Here is a 14,047-nt window from a genome sequence, read left to right on the forward strand (position 1 = left end):
TGTGCACCCCGATACCATGATCAGGCTGAAGATGACCATGTGGAACTTCAATAGTGCCAGTTGGATGGATACTAGGAAGGAAGGATTGTGTTGATTGTGTTGAGCAGGCAAATGAAGCAGAGTCTGGCTTGGTGGGCCCACAAGCCCAATCAAAGGTTTTCCATTTCAGAAGAGAAAGCACCAAGTGTCTGGACCAATAACAGGTGCACGGCCACTGGTGGCAAGGGGAAGCATAATTTCATCTCATTGTGCTCGCATTGATGGCGATCCAATGATCTATCAGGAACTTTTGCCCCTTGGTTGTGAAGAAGGCTTTTCAGATACAAACAGATAACAAAAGAGCTGTGTATTATATACAGAAACAAGTAGGGACATTATCATTGCATTTGTCACAGTAAGCTGATGCCGGTGGTGCTGGGCATGCAAACATTATGTCCATGTGTCAGCAGGAAACGTGACCTCAGATTACCTTACCGGCGAGTGAAAGAAGTAACATGAATGGGAGCTAGCCCCTCTTCCATTACAGTTGGCTTTTCAGAGATGGGGTTATCCACGCGTGAATTTGTTTGCCACTGCAGAAAACGTAAAATGCAGAATCTTTGCCTCCAGGTTCCATCAGCCAGAGTCTCTGGTGGAAGGTCTTCTGATTAACTAGTTAAGTCGATTTCTCTACTCTTTTGTGACCAATTCTGCTAATTCAGAGAGTGGCCAGCTAGAGGAGCAATTCTCCTTGGACACTAATTCTGAAAGCTCCAATGTGTGTTCCAGCTGTGTCGACAGCCACCCATTACAATGCCTCATCTTCACAACATGCTGTCCAGATGGCAAGACAAAAGTATTTCATCACAACCTAGCATCCCTCTGCATGGAAACAGTGCTCCTGAAGTCTTAGAGTCATACACTTGAGCATGGATCAAGATTGCATGTACATCATAGCAGAGGTAAAATCAGTTTCTAAGAGGACCACTTATGCCAAAAGGTGGGCCATGTTCTGCCTCCTGTAGGCTACTGCAGATTTGCATCCAATTAACTGACACTCACATTAAATACTACTATACGTACTAAGCCAGGCAAGGTCGGGTTTGCAGCATTTGTCATCTGGGTGCATCTCTCTTCAAAAGGTATTGAAAAAGACCAACCCATGAATTGCTATTTACATTTACTTTGTGGAAGGATCTTCTGCTCAGGTTTGCAGGCCAGCTCCCATGTTGGAACTCAACGTGGTGTTGTCAAAGATGATGCATTTAAACCAATGCACTTGTGTTTTGAAATACTTTTCTTGTAAGATGTCTTTTATATCACGTCAGCAAAAAGAGTGTGAGCTATGCCAGCCGGAACAATGTTGCAAGTTCTTCTGAGACAAGTTAGTGCTATGGATTAACCACTGTTTCGTGCTCAAACTGGTGTCAAGCTTCCATTTGAACCAGAATAATCTCTTTACGAGGATTATTTCGAAAGTAATGACAGTCTGAACGATAGGGCTCTTCACACGTTGGATATACGTCTATATAGATATTATAATGGATTAAGGCGTTCAGACAAACTGATCACAAGTTCGTGGCTCATTCAATTTAGAATAAGGGACAGGCAATTTCACAGCATGGCATAATAGTTCTGTTGTGAGAAGGTAAGCAGACCATCACCCAGATGCGTAACAAGAAATTCAATAGACTGCGCTAAGAATTGTATTTCGATGCAGTCTCCGCCTTTCATCCCATGGATGAAAACAATAATGTGCTGCTGATTTAATATAATTTATTGTTGTCTTACTACATGATTGTGTCTCTTCCAGTGCTGCTAACTGTCTATATATAGAAGTATGTGAATCTATGCAGGAACCAATACTGGAGGTGAATAAGGTATTGGCCTGTAAGTGTAGGTTTCCTGCACTGGTTTCTTTTATAGATTTACATGTGCCTGCCCTTCTTCCCAAGGAGATATAGTTGTGGTTATATTGCTGAATATATGTACATCAGTAGCCTGAGAGTCAACTGAGGGTTTGGAATACAGGTAGTGAGCACTGATTGGCTAATAGTAGGATGTGCATATGCCCTTTACTGAAAGGAGCACGTGCCTATTTCAGAAGGGTATGGTTAACCAACAGAAAAACATTGTTTTTCTATGTCGTATGGTCATTTTAAAAGTTTTCAGAGTTCCTACCAATATTGGAGAGCTACAGCCACAGTTAAGTAAAATATGAATTCCAAGACACATGCCTTACTGTGTGCCCCCTTACTGAGGGGTGTCAGTGTACCCTCCACATATCACCACTAAAATAACACTTCAAGACACAAGCAGTGATGTACATCTTCACTGAGTGTGGTCAGTGTAGCTTGCACACACCAGGGGGCATGGGGAGAGTAAAGTGACATCTCAACGCACAGGCAGCACAGCAGTTGCTAAATAATTTCTAAAATCCCTGGAAAGCAAATGTGTCTCTAAAATTCCATTTCTTCAATGTTTGTCGCATATACAGATTGCCTGCTCTTCTTGGACTGTTGTTGCCCTGCTGATCAGTTGTATTACTAGCCTCTTATTGTGTACTGTGTGCAGTTTTTTAAACCCTCTCCTGAACTCACAGAACCATCTCACCGTCCTGACTCTAATGGCATTTGAGATGACTGTATACCGCCACCAACTATATTACCGGATCCACAACCGACTGACTACACCGATCACCGGAAGCATCTTTGACAGCATCACCCGGCGTCACTTGGATGACGGCCTCCTCAGCTGCGTCAAGTACTTTGTCAACTATTCGTTCTACAAGTTTGGCTTGGAGGTGAGTTCAGCTTTGCCATCTGTACTGTAAAAGCCAAGACAGAGTCTCAGACCACTTCGAGAAACTTGCAGATCTGATGATTTTTCAAATTTAATATTTGTTAACATCAATTTTGCTAAACATTGTTCTAACAGGAATTATCAATGTTTCACACCATCAAATGTAGAATATTGCTGGCGAGTTTCAGTGATGTCTAAGCTACAGATATGTACATTGTGGTTAGTGCTATGATAATGGCTATTGCTTTGATGACCTTAAACTGGAATATACCAAGCACAACTTTCCTGTATGCCCATAGTATTGAGTCAAAAGCACCACATAGCTTAACACTGTAATACCTAATGGTTAAAATACAAACTAAAACATTGACTCTGATGTTTAGCTGAGGATAATGGTGTTATTGTTAGAATCAGCAATATTTGAAATGCATTTTAGATCAGAGGGCAGAAAACATTTCAGACCGTCATGACAAATGTCTGTTGTCATTTAATATCCATTAGTTTGCTTCTTATTTTGCGTTTGAATGTAATATTTGTGCCTGCTCTTGTTGTAATGGACCTATGATCATGCGGTTGTTGTTAAGAAACTGGCAAATAGATTAATTCCAACACCAGGGCTTGCTGGAAAGTCCTATTGTTTTCGTAAGTGTTCAGATTTTTCAGGGGTTCTAGCTCATTCAACCTTATTTCAAGTACTATTTATAACCATGTTAAAGAAGGGAAATTAGTTGGAGTTGTTTATTTCATTTGTTGTTGTTCCTTTTTACCCATCAAAACTCCATAAAGTGATTTAGCATCTCAGTGCTTTGTCTGGCTTTCGCCATTTAACTTGCTAAGATTTCTTCAGGCCAGTGACAGAGGAGCAGGCCGTTCTGCTTGCTCTTACACTTAGCATAGATGGCTTGATCCCTTTCTTAGATTTTGGTGATGTAGGGCCCCAAACAGCAAGGATTGCTTGATCTATATTCCCTCTATGCTCTTCAAGAAATGCTGAGATAACATTCATAATATAAAATGGAGTACAGATCTGATTGGTTGCGCTAGCCTATGATAAACAATGACACACTTCACTTGTGATTTACATTGAATCAAATCAAATGTCCAAGGCTGCTAGATGAGTAGCAGTTTAATTGATATGTATCACAGAAAAAAAAATGTTTCTTAATGTGTTCAGCCTACACGTGTTTCGACACACAGGTGTCTTTGTCAAGGCAAGATATCATCCTGGTGAAGTCCTGTTTAATGGGGCTAGTGAATCTCATAATGTGACAGGTGGTAGTCTTAAGTATATAATCTGATCAGTGGTTCGATAGTTTCAAGAAAATGGTGCAGAAGCAGTCTATTATTGCAACCTCGGTGGCTGGTTCAAATGATATAACCCTTAATAGGTAGCTGACGGCCTCATTCCCCATTAGTGTGCCGCCGTAATGTGTAAAGCAATCACCTTGTTAGTTGTTCTCAAGGGGAAACACCAATCATTCTCAAGTTACTGTGAAATGAACACAGGAATAAGGAGTTAGAAAAAAGAGGTTCAACATCTACAGTGCCTAGATCTACTGAGCAGGAGGCAATGGGTGTTTGGCAACAAATTTATGGTGTGACATGGCCAGTGGCCATACCTAGTAGGCCTAAAAGAATTATATTGGTGCAAAATGTACAGAGGCCATGACCAACGGCCATAGCTAGTGAAACCTCAAGAAACTATGCAACATGTTCGGCCATGGCTACTGGGCTCAAAAGAAAACTATTAGTACAACATGTACAGTGGCGACAGTAGAAGGCCATGACTAGCGTTCCCTTAGAAAACGAAGGTATAGCAAAAACCTTGAAATTCATTGAAAAAACATTTGTGAAGAGAGAGTTAAGGTGATCAGATTTAACGTAACAAAACCCCTGAAATTCAACACTCGCATTTCAATCAAGTCCACGCGAACCAAACAGTGATAGGGGTTAATGGCCAGGGAGGAAAATAGCAACTGAGGTGAGTAGGGGGACCATGGAAAAAGGAAGGGGGCCCTTGGTGAGTGCTTGTGAGGACAGGGAAGAGTTTTGGATTTTCTAGCGTTATTGAGGGAATCTCGTGGGTGTCATGTCAGGCTTGCTGAAATCCACAGGAGCTGATGCTGATACCAGAGACCCTCACCGGACGTGTCTTGCTCAACCCCAGGTTTTACGGCTGAGTCGGAAACACCAGGAAAGGGAAAGGGGTAGTGGATAAAATAATAAACTACTGACACTCCTAACTCCTGCTCTCTGGGTTCTGGTATCTTCAGTGAAAGAATAACAACACAAGGTTAATTTATATCCTGTTCTGTGAGCTACAGAATAAATATTTTCTTATGTACTTCTCTTTTACCTGTCTTGCCTCTGCTAATTGCAGAGAGGTGTTATTGAATAAGATTGTTGCCCTGTTCCTTTTTTCCGAGATTGTTCTTCTCTTGTGAATTAGCAAAACCTATTCTAACTATCCCTAACTAAACTATTTCCTTATTTCGAAAACTATTGTACACTGTAATTCTTTAATTAGTCTTTTCTTCTTCACCCTATCTGATGAATTACGTATACTTTCTCTTCTGCTTGCTGATGTGAATTTCTGTTAGAGCTTTTCAATGACATTTTGATTTCCTACTGATAGTACTTTTTGAGTAGGATTGCTGCCCTTATTGTCGTTATTTACATCCGACGAGCAATCTCTGTAATGTGCAAAGGAAGTCAGCGTATCAAACAGTGACGATAGACACAAGTGATCACAGTTCAAGGGGTTGATTGAACGCCTATCTATTCCTAAATCTAAGGATAGGAGCAAGCTACAACCATAAAAAAAATAATAATGCAGTCCTAGTTAAGTCTCTGACAAATAAAAAGAAATATACTTATAAACCTATTGCCAATCCTTAATTCTAAATCCTAAAGGGTGTGGGACAATTGTGTATGCAAAAAGAAAAGTGTTCAAGAAATAATATGTCTGGATGGTTGAGCAGTTGGCTTCCCTTCCCCACGTTTTCAGCACGGGACAAGGCGGCAAATTCGGGCTTCACATACACTCTGGGTTTCTCTGCCACAAAGATACAGTTCAAAGCAAAGGTATCAAGGCCAAAGCCTCTTTCGAATGGATTGTGTCCTCCAACGTATTACTCATCTTTGACATCTAATGTCCACAACTTGGTTGCTTCGGAAATTTTTCGGCAGAGGGTGCCCTGTGTCAATGCCGTCGGGTCGATGTCCCTAGAAGGCCTCCGTCAAGGGTGACATTATCGGATGTTATAAGTAGCACGCACAGCCCCCGTAGTCTCAGTTCTGTTTTTCTGCAAACATGTTTCCTTTGTAAAATTCGGCGCGTCTCGCGATTATGTCTTCATCTTCTACCCCGACAACCCCGAAGTCTGGATTTAAGAAGTGTCGGGACTGCGGCTCGAAGATGTCGATCACGGATCTGCATCACATTTGTCTGTGGTGTCTCTGCGAGAGCCACAATACAGATGACTGCTCAAAGTGTCAGTCGTTGACTGCTAAGGCCTTCCGGGAACGTAAGGGAAAATTGAAGGTAGGAAAGGTAACCAAGCCTCGTAAATCCCGGCCTACTGCACTTTTGACTAACAAGTCGAGGGGTGACTCTCCTCGGCGAAAGAAGTCCAAGCGGTCAAACTCTAGGAGTGTCTCCTGCCACTCGTCGTCCTCATCAAGGCGTTCCAGGAAACTGCACCATCGGTCGCCTTCCTCTTCGTCAGATGCCTCCATGAGGAGGGTGGTATGCCCGCCCAAGTCGTCGACCCCGGCGGAGTGGGATGCTTTCCGGGTAGCGATGATGAAAATGTTTTATAAACATGGCACTGTTCTGCCCGCGCCTTCTGTCGAAGCCAGCAAGGAACGCTCTTAGCCCGAAAACTTGCATGCCTTCGAGCCTCAGTAAACCGTGTGATAAACACTGGCTTCGCTGCCCCATTCTGACGAGGCATTGAAAGATCACTTGAGACGTGCCAAGCCAAGGTCTTCGTCTCCGGCAAAACCGGCAAAGCTGTTGACACCCTCCAAGCCCTTGAAGGCATCAACGCCATCAGCGCCATACCCATCGGGTGCACCTGTCGGGTCCTCAACCCCGGTCGGGCCGTCAATGACATTGTCGACACTGACACCGCCGGAGCCATCGACCCCATTGGTGCCAATTTTGCCAGTAATGTACCTGTACAAGTGGACCCCCCAGAGGAAGGCTACTGCTAAGTCTTTAAGTCCTGTAGCAGAGGTTCACTCCGCTCCCAAATAAGGATTTTTTTTAGATCCCTCACTGACATTTATGAGGAGGAGGAACGATCCAATGAGGATGTTGTCCATTTTGGTCTCCAGTATGGGACCCCTAATACTCCTGATTGCCTCATTTCAGAGGAGAGTCGGATGGAGGATCTTTGTCGAACCTTGCACAGTGCCAGTGTTTTTTTACACTTCTCCTGAGCTGGAGTTCCCCTGACCCAGGGGAGCATTCTGGCTCCTCATATCGAAGGCTCATGTCTAGAGTTGTGGAGTATCTGGGCTGGTCCTGTGCACTTTGAGCAAGATGATTTTATGGATATTTTGGTTCCGGGTCCGTCTACCGACCCCATGTTGCCATTTCATATGGCTTGCCAGAAAAGGGTGGCTGTAAATTGGGACGGCCCAGAGGCGACTCCGACAGTGAACAAATCTCTGACGAAGAAATACCGTCCATCCAGTAGCGACCCCGGCTACCTGTCCACTGACCCCACTCCAGAGAGTTTGATGGTCCAGGCAGCTACGGCTACCTCAAAGCAGGTGGCGTACCCTACATCCCTCCTGATAGGGACGATAGTGTATGGATGGATGGGCACGCAAGGTTTTCTGCTGGGAGTATGGCGTTGAAATCGGCCAACTCTACTTGTGCCTTAGCAAAGTTTTCCCACACTCTGTGGGATTGCATTTTGTTGGTGGCTGAGCATATTCCTGAAGGGGAATAAAGGGATGGCTTTCTGGCTATTGTTCAAGATGGCAAGGATGCCATGTGTGAATCCCTTCAGTCTGGGTTGGATACTGTGGATAGTGTTAGCAGGTCCATGGCTGCGAGCACCGTGATGTGCAGGTTTGCGTGGTTGAGGAAGTTGGGTTTTGCCCCAGATGTGCAAGCTCGCCTTCTTAACATGCCCTTTGACGGGTCTCATCTGTTTCGCAGCAAGGCTGATGAGAGCCTTGAGAAGTTGCAGACCTCGAAAGCAGGTGCCAAGACTTTGGGCGCTGCTGTTAGGCAACCTCAGCCTTTTCGTCCTACGGAACAACAATGGAGGGTGGATCCTTTCGCTTCTACTCCTCATTTGGAAGGGTGAGAGGAATGGCCAGTCAAAGGGGCAGCAGCCTCTTTGCCATCAGGCACTACAGCAGCCGCTTTAAAACTGCTCTGAGGCCTTGAGTCACTGTTCGCCAGTAGGGGGCAGGTTGTCTCAGCATCTAGAAGAGTGGCGAGCCATTACTTAAGATGTGTGGGCTCTGGAAACAATAGCCCACGGCTACTACTGCCTTCCTTTTCTACGACGGCCTCACGACAATCTACCGGGAAAGCACTCTTTGAAGATTCCGGATCCGCTCCTTGTGCAGGAAATATTGACCCTGCTGGAGAAAGGAGCTATAGCCCAGTGCATGTGGCAGAGAGGAACAAGGGTTGGTATTCCCCATATTTTTTGACTCCCAAGAAGGACGGGGGACTGAGACCCATCTTGGATTTACGGTGCTTGAACAAGTTCCTCAGGAAGGACAAGTTCTAGATGGCCACTTTTTCTCAGATCCTTCAGGCCCTCCAGCTTCAGGATTGGTTGGTGTCATTGGACCTGCAGGATGCTTATTATCATGTGCCGATCCATCTCAAGCACAGGAAATACCTGAGGTTCGCCGTTTCGGGTCCTGCCATTCGGGTTGACCTCCGCCCCAAGGGTCTTCACCAAGCTCATGGTGGTGGTGGCAGCGCATCTCAGGAGAGGGGAGATTCAAGTCTACCAATACCTCGACGATTGGTTGATCAGGGTGCGTTCTTCCGAGCAAGCCTTGGATCTTCTCAGTGTCACCTGCCACTCCCTTCACAAACTGGGCTTCTCTCTCAATTTCAAGAAGTCACATATGACACCTTCCCAGGAGCTCCAGTAGATTGGGTCTGTGTTGGACATGTTCTTGGGGAACTGCTCACCACCCAAGGTGAGGGCTCAACACATTCTACAGATGGTCACCAAGTTTCAACATGCCCAGAGTCTTTCGGCTTACGAATTCTTAAGGTTGCTCGGCCTCATGATGTCCTGCATTTTTCTGGTGCCAGAGGCCCGACTGAGAATGAGATCCCTTTAATGGGCTCTCAGGACACAATGGTCTCAGTTCTCAGGCAAGATGTCGGACCTCCTTCGGATTCCGTTCCGTGTCTCACAGGATCTTCTGTGGTGGGCCTGCGAAGGAAATCTCTTTTTGGAAATCGAGGCCAGAGGTAACCATAGTGACGGACGCTTTCCTCACAGGGTGGGGGGCTCACGCCAACAATCTGACCATCAGCGGTTGTTGGTCTCCATCGGAATCCAAACTACACATCAATCTTTTGGAGCTCAGAGCAATCAGGCTAGCACTGAAGGCTTTCCTGCCGTCTATAGGGGGGAAGACTGTCCTGATAATTACGGACTACATGGTGGCCATACATTACCTCAACAAAAGAGGATGTGTAGGGGTGCTGCCCCTATGCAGAGAGGCGATGCATCTCTGATTCTGGGCAATTCAAGAGGGAATCTCTCTAGCGGTGGTGGATCTAGCCGGCGAGGAGAAAATGGAGGCGGATGCTCTGAGCAGGCAGAGCGTGGTGTCCCACGAGTGAGAGATAGCTCAGGAAGTCCTTCACGAGATCTTCATCCTTTGGGGAACCTCGCAGGTGAATCTGTTCGCGACCAGTGCCAACGGGAAGTGCGAGAGGTACTGTTCAAGGGAATTTCTTCGAAGAGGAGCTCTAGGAGACGCGTTTGTCATGGATTGGTCATTCCCACTTCCGTACGCATTTCCTCCAATCCCCGTCATTGCACAAGTTCTAAGTAGGTTGCAGAGGTTCGGGGTCCCACATGAACCTCATTGCTCCAGATTGGGCCAGGAGAGCGTGGTACCTGGACCTTCTAGACATGTCCATCTGTCCTCCAATGAGTCTTCCCCAAGGAGTGGATCTTCTCTCGCGAGAGGAAGGGTGGGTTTTCCATCCAGAAGACAAGATTCTCAACCTTCATGCATGTTTCTGAAAGGTTGAGATATAAGATTGAGACCTTCCGGATGACGTAATGGAGGTTTTGCTTTCGGCCAGGTGTCCAGCAACAAGGTCCCTGTACCATTGCCGTTGGTGTAAGTTTTGCGACTGGTGCAGAGGAAAGAATGTTGATCCTTTTCAGTGTTCAATTCCAGAAGTTCTCTCCTTCTTGCTTTCTTTAGCACACATGGGTCTTCAGGTGGAAACCATTAAGGGTTACCTAGCAGTGCTGTCCATATTTAGGTGCTCATCCAAAGTATGCTTTTATTTTAAGATTCCACTGATCACTCAGTTTCTAAAAGGACTCACAAATGTGTTCCCGCTGTCGCCTTTTCAGGTGCCGGTCTGGGACCTCAACCTGGTCTTAAAGTTTTTGATGGGTGCTCCGTTTCAACCTTTGCACTCCTGTCCATTGAGGTGGTTAACCTTTAAGACTGTTTTCTTGGTTGCGATAACATCTGCTAGAAGAGTGAGCAAGTTACAGGCACTTTCTTCTAAGCCACCCTTTGCGATGTTCCACAAGGACAGAGTCGAATTGAGAGTACGTTCTTCCTTCCTCCCTAAGGTAGTCTCTGACTTTCACTTAAGTCAGAAGGTTGTGCTACCCACCTTCTATCCTCCTCCACATCCTAGTAAGGAAGAGGAACGGCTTCATAGGTTGGACATGAGGAGAGCATTAAGCTTCTATCTTTCCAAGCTGTCCAAGGTCAGAGTGGACAACCAGCTCTTTGTGGGGTTCACTGGCCACAGATTGGGCCAGGCTGTTTCTAAACCGACCATATCTCGGTGGATCATCCTCACTATTTCTGAATGCTATAGACTAGCTGGCAAAGATCCGCCTGAGGGCTTGCAGGCTCACTCCACCAGGGGCATAGCTACATCGACAGCCCTACAGAGGGGTGTACCTGTAAAGAACATCTGTGATGCTGTGACAGGGTCTTCCATACACACGTTTGTTAAGCATTATTTCCTGGAAACTTCACATGTTCAGGATGTGGCCTTTACTCTGCCATTTAAATTGGGTATATCTAAATTCTTCTCCCTCCTCCAATCTTGGTTACTGCTTTGGGAGTTTGTCAAAGATGAGGAATATGTTGGAGGACACAATCCATTTAAAGAACAAGTTACTTATCAACTGGTAACGTTCTTTCGACTGGATGTTCCTCCAACGTATTCCTCATCGCCCTCCAAGCCTTCACCTCTGAAGGATTTCACGTGCTGTTGCAGCTTTCCTTTCAACAAGGCTGAAGGCAGTCAACGCAAGTTGTGGGCACTTGGCCTACACAGTGAGAGGAGGGAAAAAGCATGAAATGAGGCTACGGGCGCTATGCGTGCTACTTATAACATCCGATGACGTCACCCTCGACGGAGGCCTTCGAGGGACATCGACCCGACGCCATCGACGCAGGGCGCCCTCTGCAGGAAAATTCCCGAAGCAGCCGAGCTGTGGACATTACATGTCAAAGATGAGAAATAGGTTGGAGGAACATCCAGTCAAAAGAATGTTACCAGTTGGTAAGTAACTTGTTCTTTCCAATAACAATTTCTTACTGCAGAGGGCTTGTTGTAACAAACAAATGTTCCACTCTTATCAGGATTTTCATATGCATACGTTCTTGCTTCCAGTATTCATCGTGGGTCTCTCTCCTTCAGACTTGGACCCCTTTTTTCCACAATGTTCGCACTTGGTCTCCCTTGTTCTGGCTCGGATCCCTTGTTCACAATATTCACATTTGGTCTCCCTCGTTCAGGCTCTGACCATGTAGTCTCACATTCTACAGTTTCCTCTTGATATCAAAATCCAAGACTTTCGAATGTGCGATAGGTTTCATCACACGCATTTAACAATGTTCGTTCCAGTGCTCGTTATACAATGTTGCCGCTTGCAATCGACTTCAACACAGAGCAGTCTTGTATCGGTCTCCCCAACTCACAAGCTGTGTTGATCTCTCTTGCGCTCCTTTGTTCTGGGAGCCAAGGACGTTACCACAGCGACTGCTGCTCCTCCATGCCTTGGTTGGTTATGCGGGAAGGCCTCTGGTGTCTGCGACACACGATGCAGGATTCTTCAGTCTGGTTTCCTGGCCTTACGCTTTCTGCCTCAAAGGTTTCTTGAAAGTAGTGGTTTCTTGAGGAAAAGGTCAAGGGTGTTTACCTCCTTGCAAACCCTTCTCGGTTTGTTGTCTTTCTCCCCTCGTTCAGCTGCCAACTCGCTCAAAACCGCTGTTCCTTTGTGTGCTTTGCCTCGCTCAGAGTGTGCTCTCTTGCTTCGCCATTTATCTGTGTGGGGAAGTTTAATGGAAGTCAGGTGTGTGTGATTGTCAGTAATTGCCTGACTTCGCCTGGCCATAGTAGCGGGACATGTACACTGCTCGGGTGTGAGTGTTTTCTCCCAGAGTGGGCTGTCCGTGTTGAAGTGTTTATGAAGGGAAAGGGGGTGGTGGTATCCTACCTGATAGGATGGGGTAAAGGTGTTGCAGGAGGAGGGGTACCAGGTCTCGCCTCCGGTGTCCCACTCCCAGAAGACCCCTCACCCAGGTGATCCTCCCCCACTGGTCCACCTCCAGGTTCTGGATCCAAAGGCGATGGCCATGCCCTGGCCACCTAAGAGACAGATCCACAGGGACAAGTGGGTGAGACACCTTCTGGTTTCTCAAAGCATGCGTACCGGATAAGTACACTGCTTCCTTCTCAGATGGACTTTTGATTTAGTGTCCCTTTTCTTTGTTCATGGGGGCAATGTATTTCCTATTAGCCGGCTCACTTCCTTGTCACACTCCCTCCTCTGTTTACAGCGCTCAGCTGACTTGTGCACCGCTTTGCTGCCTACTTCAGAAACTGTGCAGACCTCTTCAGGCTCTCAAAATGAGCGTTCCTTTCTCTCGCCAGCAAAGGCTTGTGCTGACTCTGCCTCTGGCTTGTTGGAACATGGCACCTCCTCTCGCTACTAACACGCGTGCACTATGCAGCTTCAAGTTTTAACAAACAGTTTCATGGTAATCTGTGCTCATAAAAACTGACACTAAACAATAGTGGCTCACACAGATTTTCCTCTTGAAATAAATATTTACAACTGTCCTCACATGCTTCTGCAACTGCTTACCGGCCAGCTTTTAAGTTTAAGAAATAACACAGTCTCCCATATTTCTGCACTCTGACCTGTGGCCTTCAAGGGGATCGAAACGAAATGTGTCCAAGGTCACACGGTTGCAGTGCACAAAAGTCTTATAATGATTCAAAAAGGAGTTGGACCAAAGAAAGGGACCAGTTAGAGGGTCAAGGCGGCCAGCCCAGTCCAGAAGGTTAGGAGTTATTATTACCTTGTTGCAATCTTTAGAAAGGGAGGCCTGGCGGACACGGTACCTTAAAGTGGTGAGAACGCTCCAGCGGGGGCAGTTGTTCCTGGCAGCGGATGCAAGTCGGTGCTTCGTCCGGGGGAAGAGAGGATCTCGTCATGGAGGAAGACAGGAGTCCGTTGCACTGCCAGGGAAGAAACCAGCCGCGGAGTTTCTCAGGTACAAGGAGCGGTCCGGTGATTTGCGGTTCAGTGGTGAGTGGCTATCCGGCTGCCGGGGTGCTTGGCACGGGCAGTTTGACCACAAACCGGGCTGGGGTGCGAAGAAAGAAAGGTAAACTGGCTGTGCCCATCAGTCAGGGGAAGAAGCCTCTCCAGCCAGGAGATCTTCTCTGTCGTCGGGAAGTGGTGAGTCGATTCCGCAGGGCTCCACCGGTGGTGTCGTCGTGGTAGGTGGGCTCAGCTTCTCCCTCGTCGGATTCTCAGGTCCTGTGGTGACTTCTGAAGTTCCAGTCCCCAAAGCCCTGCTTTTATGCAGCATACCCCCATTCACTCAGCCTAGCTGTCAATCAAACATGCTAAGTGGTGAGCCGGCCGGCTCACCACTTGGGCCAATCACACAAGAGTGCGACTTGAGTTACCACGGTAACTCAGTCCAGGGTGCCTAAACCCCCTCCCACACCCACTGTGGTACCCAGACAGAGTGGCACCAC

At 46.6% G+C, this 14,047-nt stretch overlaps 1 protein-coding gene across 1 annotated transcript in view; it reads left to right on the forward strand.

The window, feature by feature from the left end:
• The window catches only part of LOC138579901 (piezo-type mechanosensitive ion channel component 2-like), a 2,232,767-nt gene that overhangs the window by 1,120,039 nt on the left and 1,098,681 nt on the right, over positions 1–14,047 (forward strand). The window contains exon 22 of the mRNA XM_069650129.1: positions 2,582–2,782. Coding sequence (XP_069506230.1) covers positions 2,582–2,782 — 201 coding nt within the window. The remainder of the gene's footprint in view (positions 1–2,581; positions 2,783–14,047) is intronic.

Source organism: Ambystoma mexicanum, chromosome 3p (assembly GCF_040938575.1).
Source record: "Ambystoma mexicanum isolate Mex_15411 chromosome 3p, UKY_AmexF1_1, whole genome shotgun sequence".
In the NCBI taxonomy this organism is placed as follows: Eukaryota; Metazoa; Chordata; class Amphibia; order Caudata; family Ambystomatidae; genus Ambystoma; species Ambystoma mexicanum.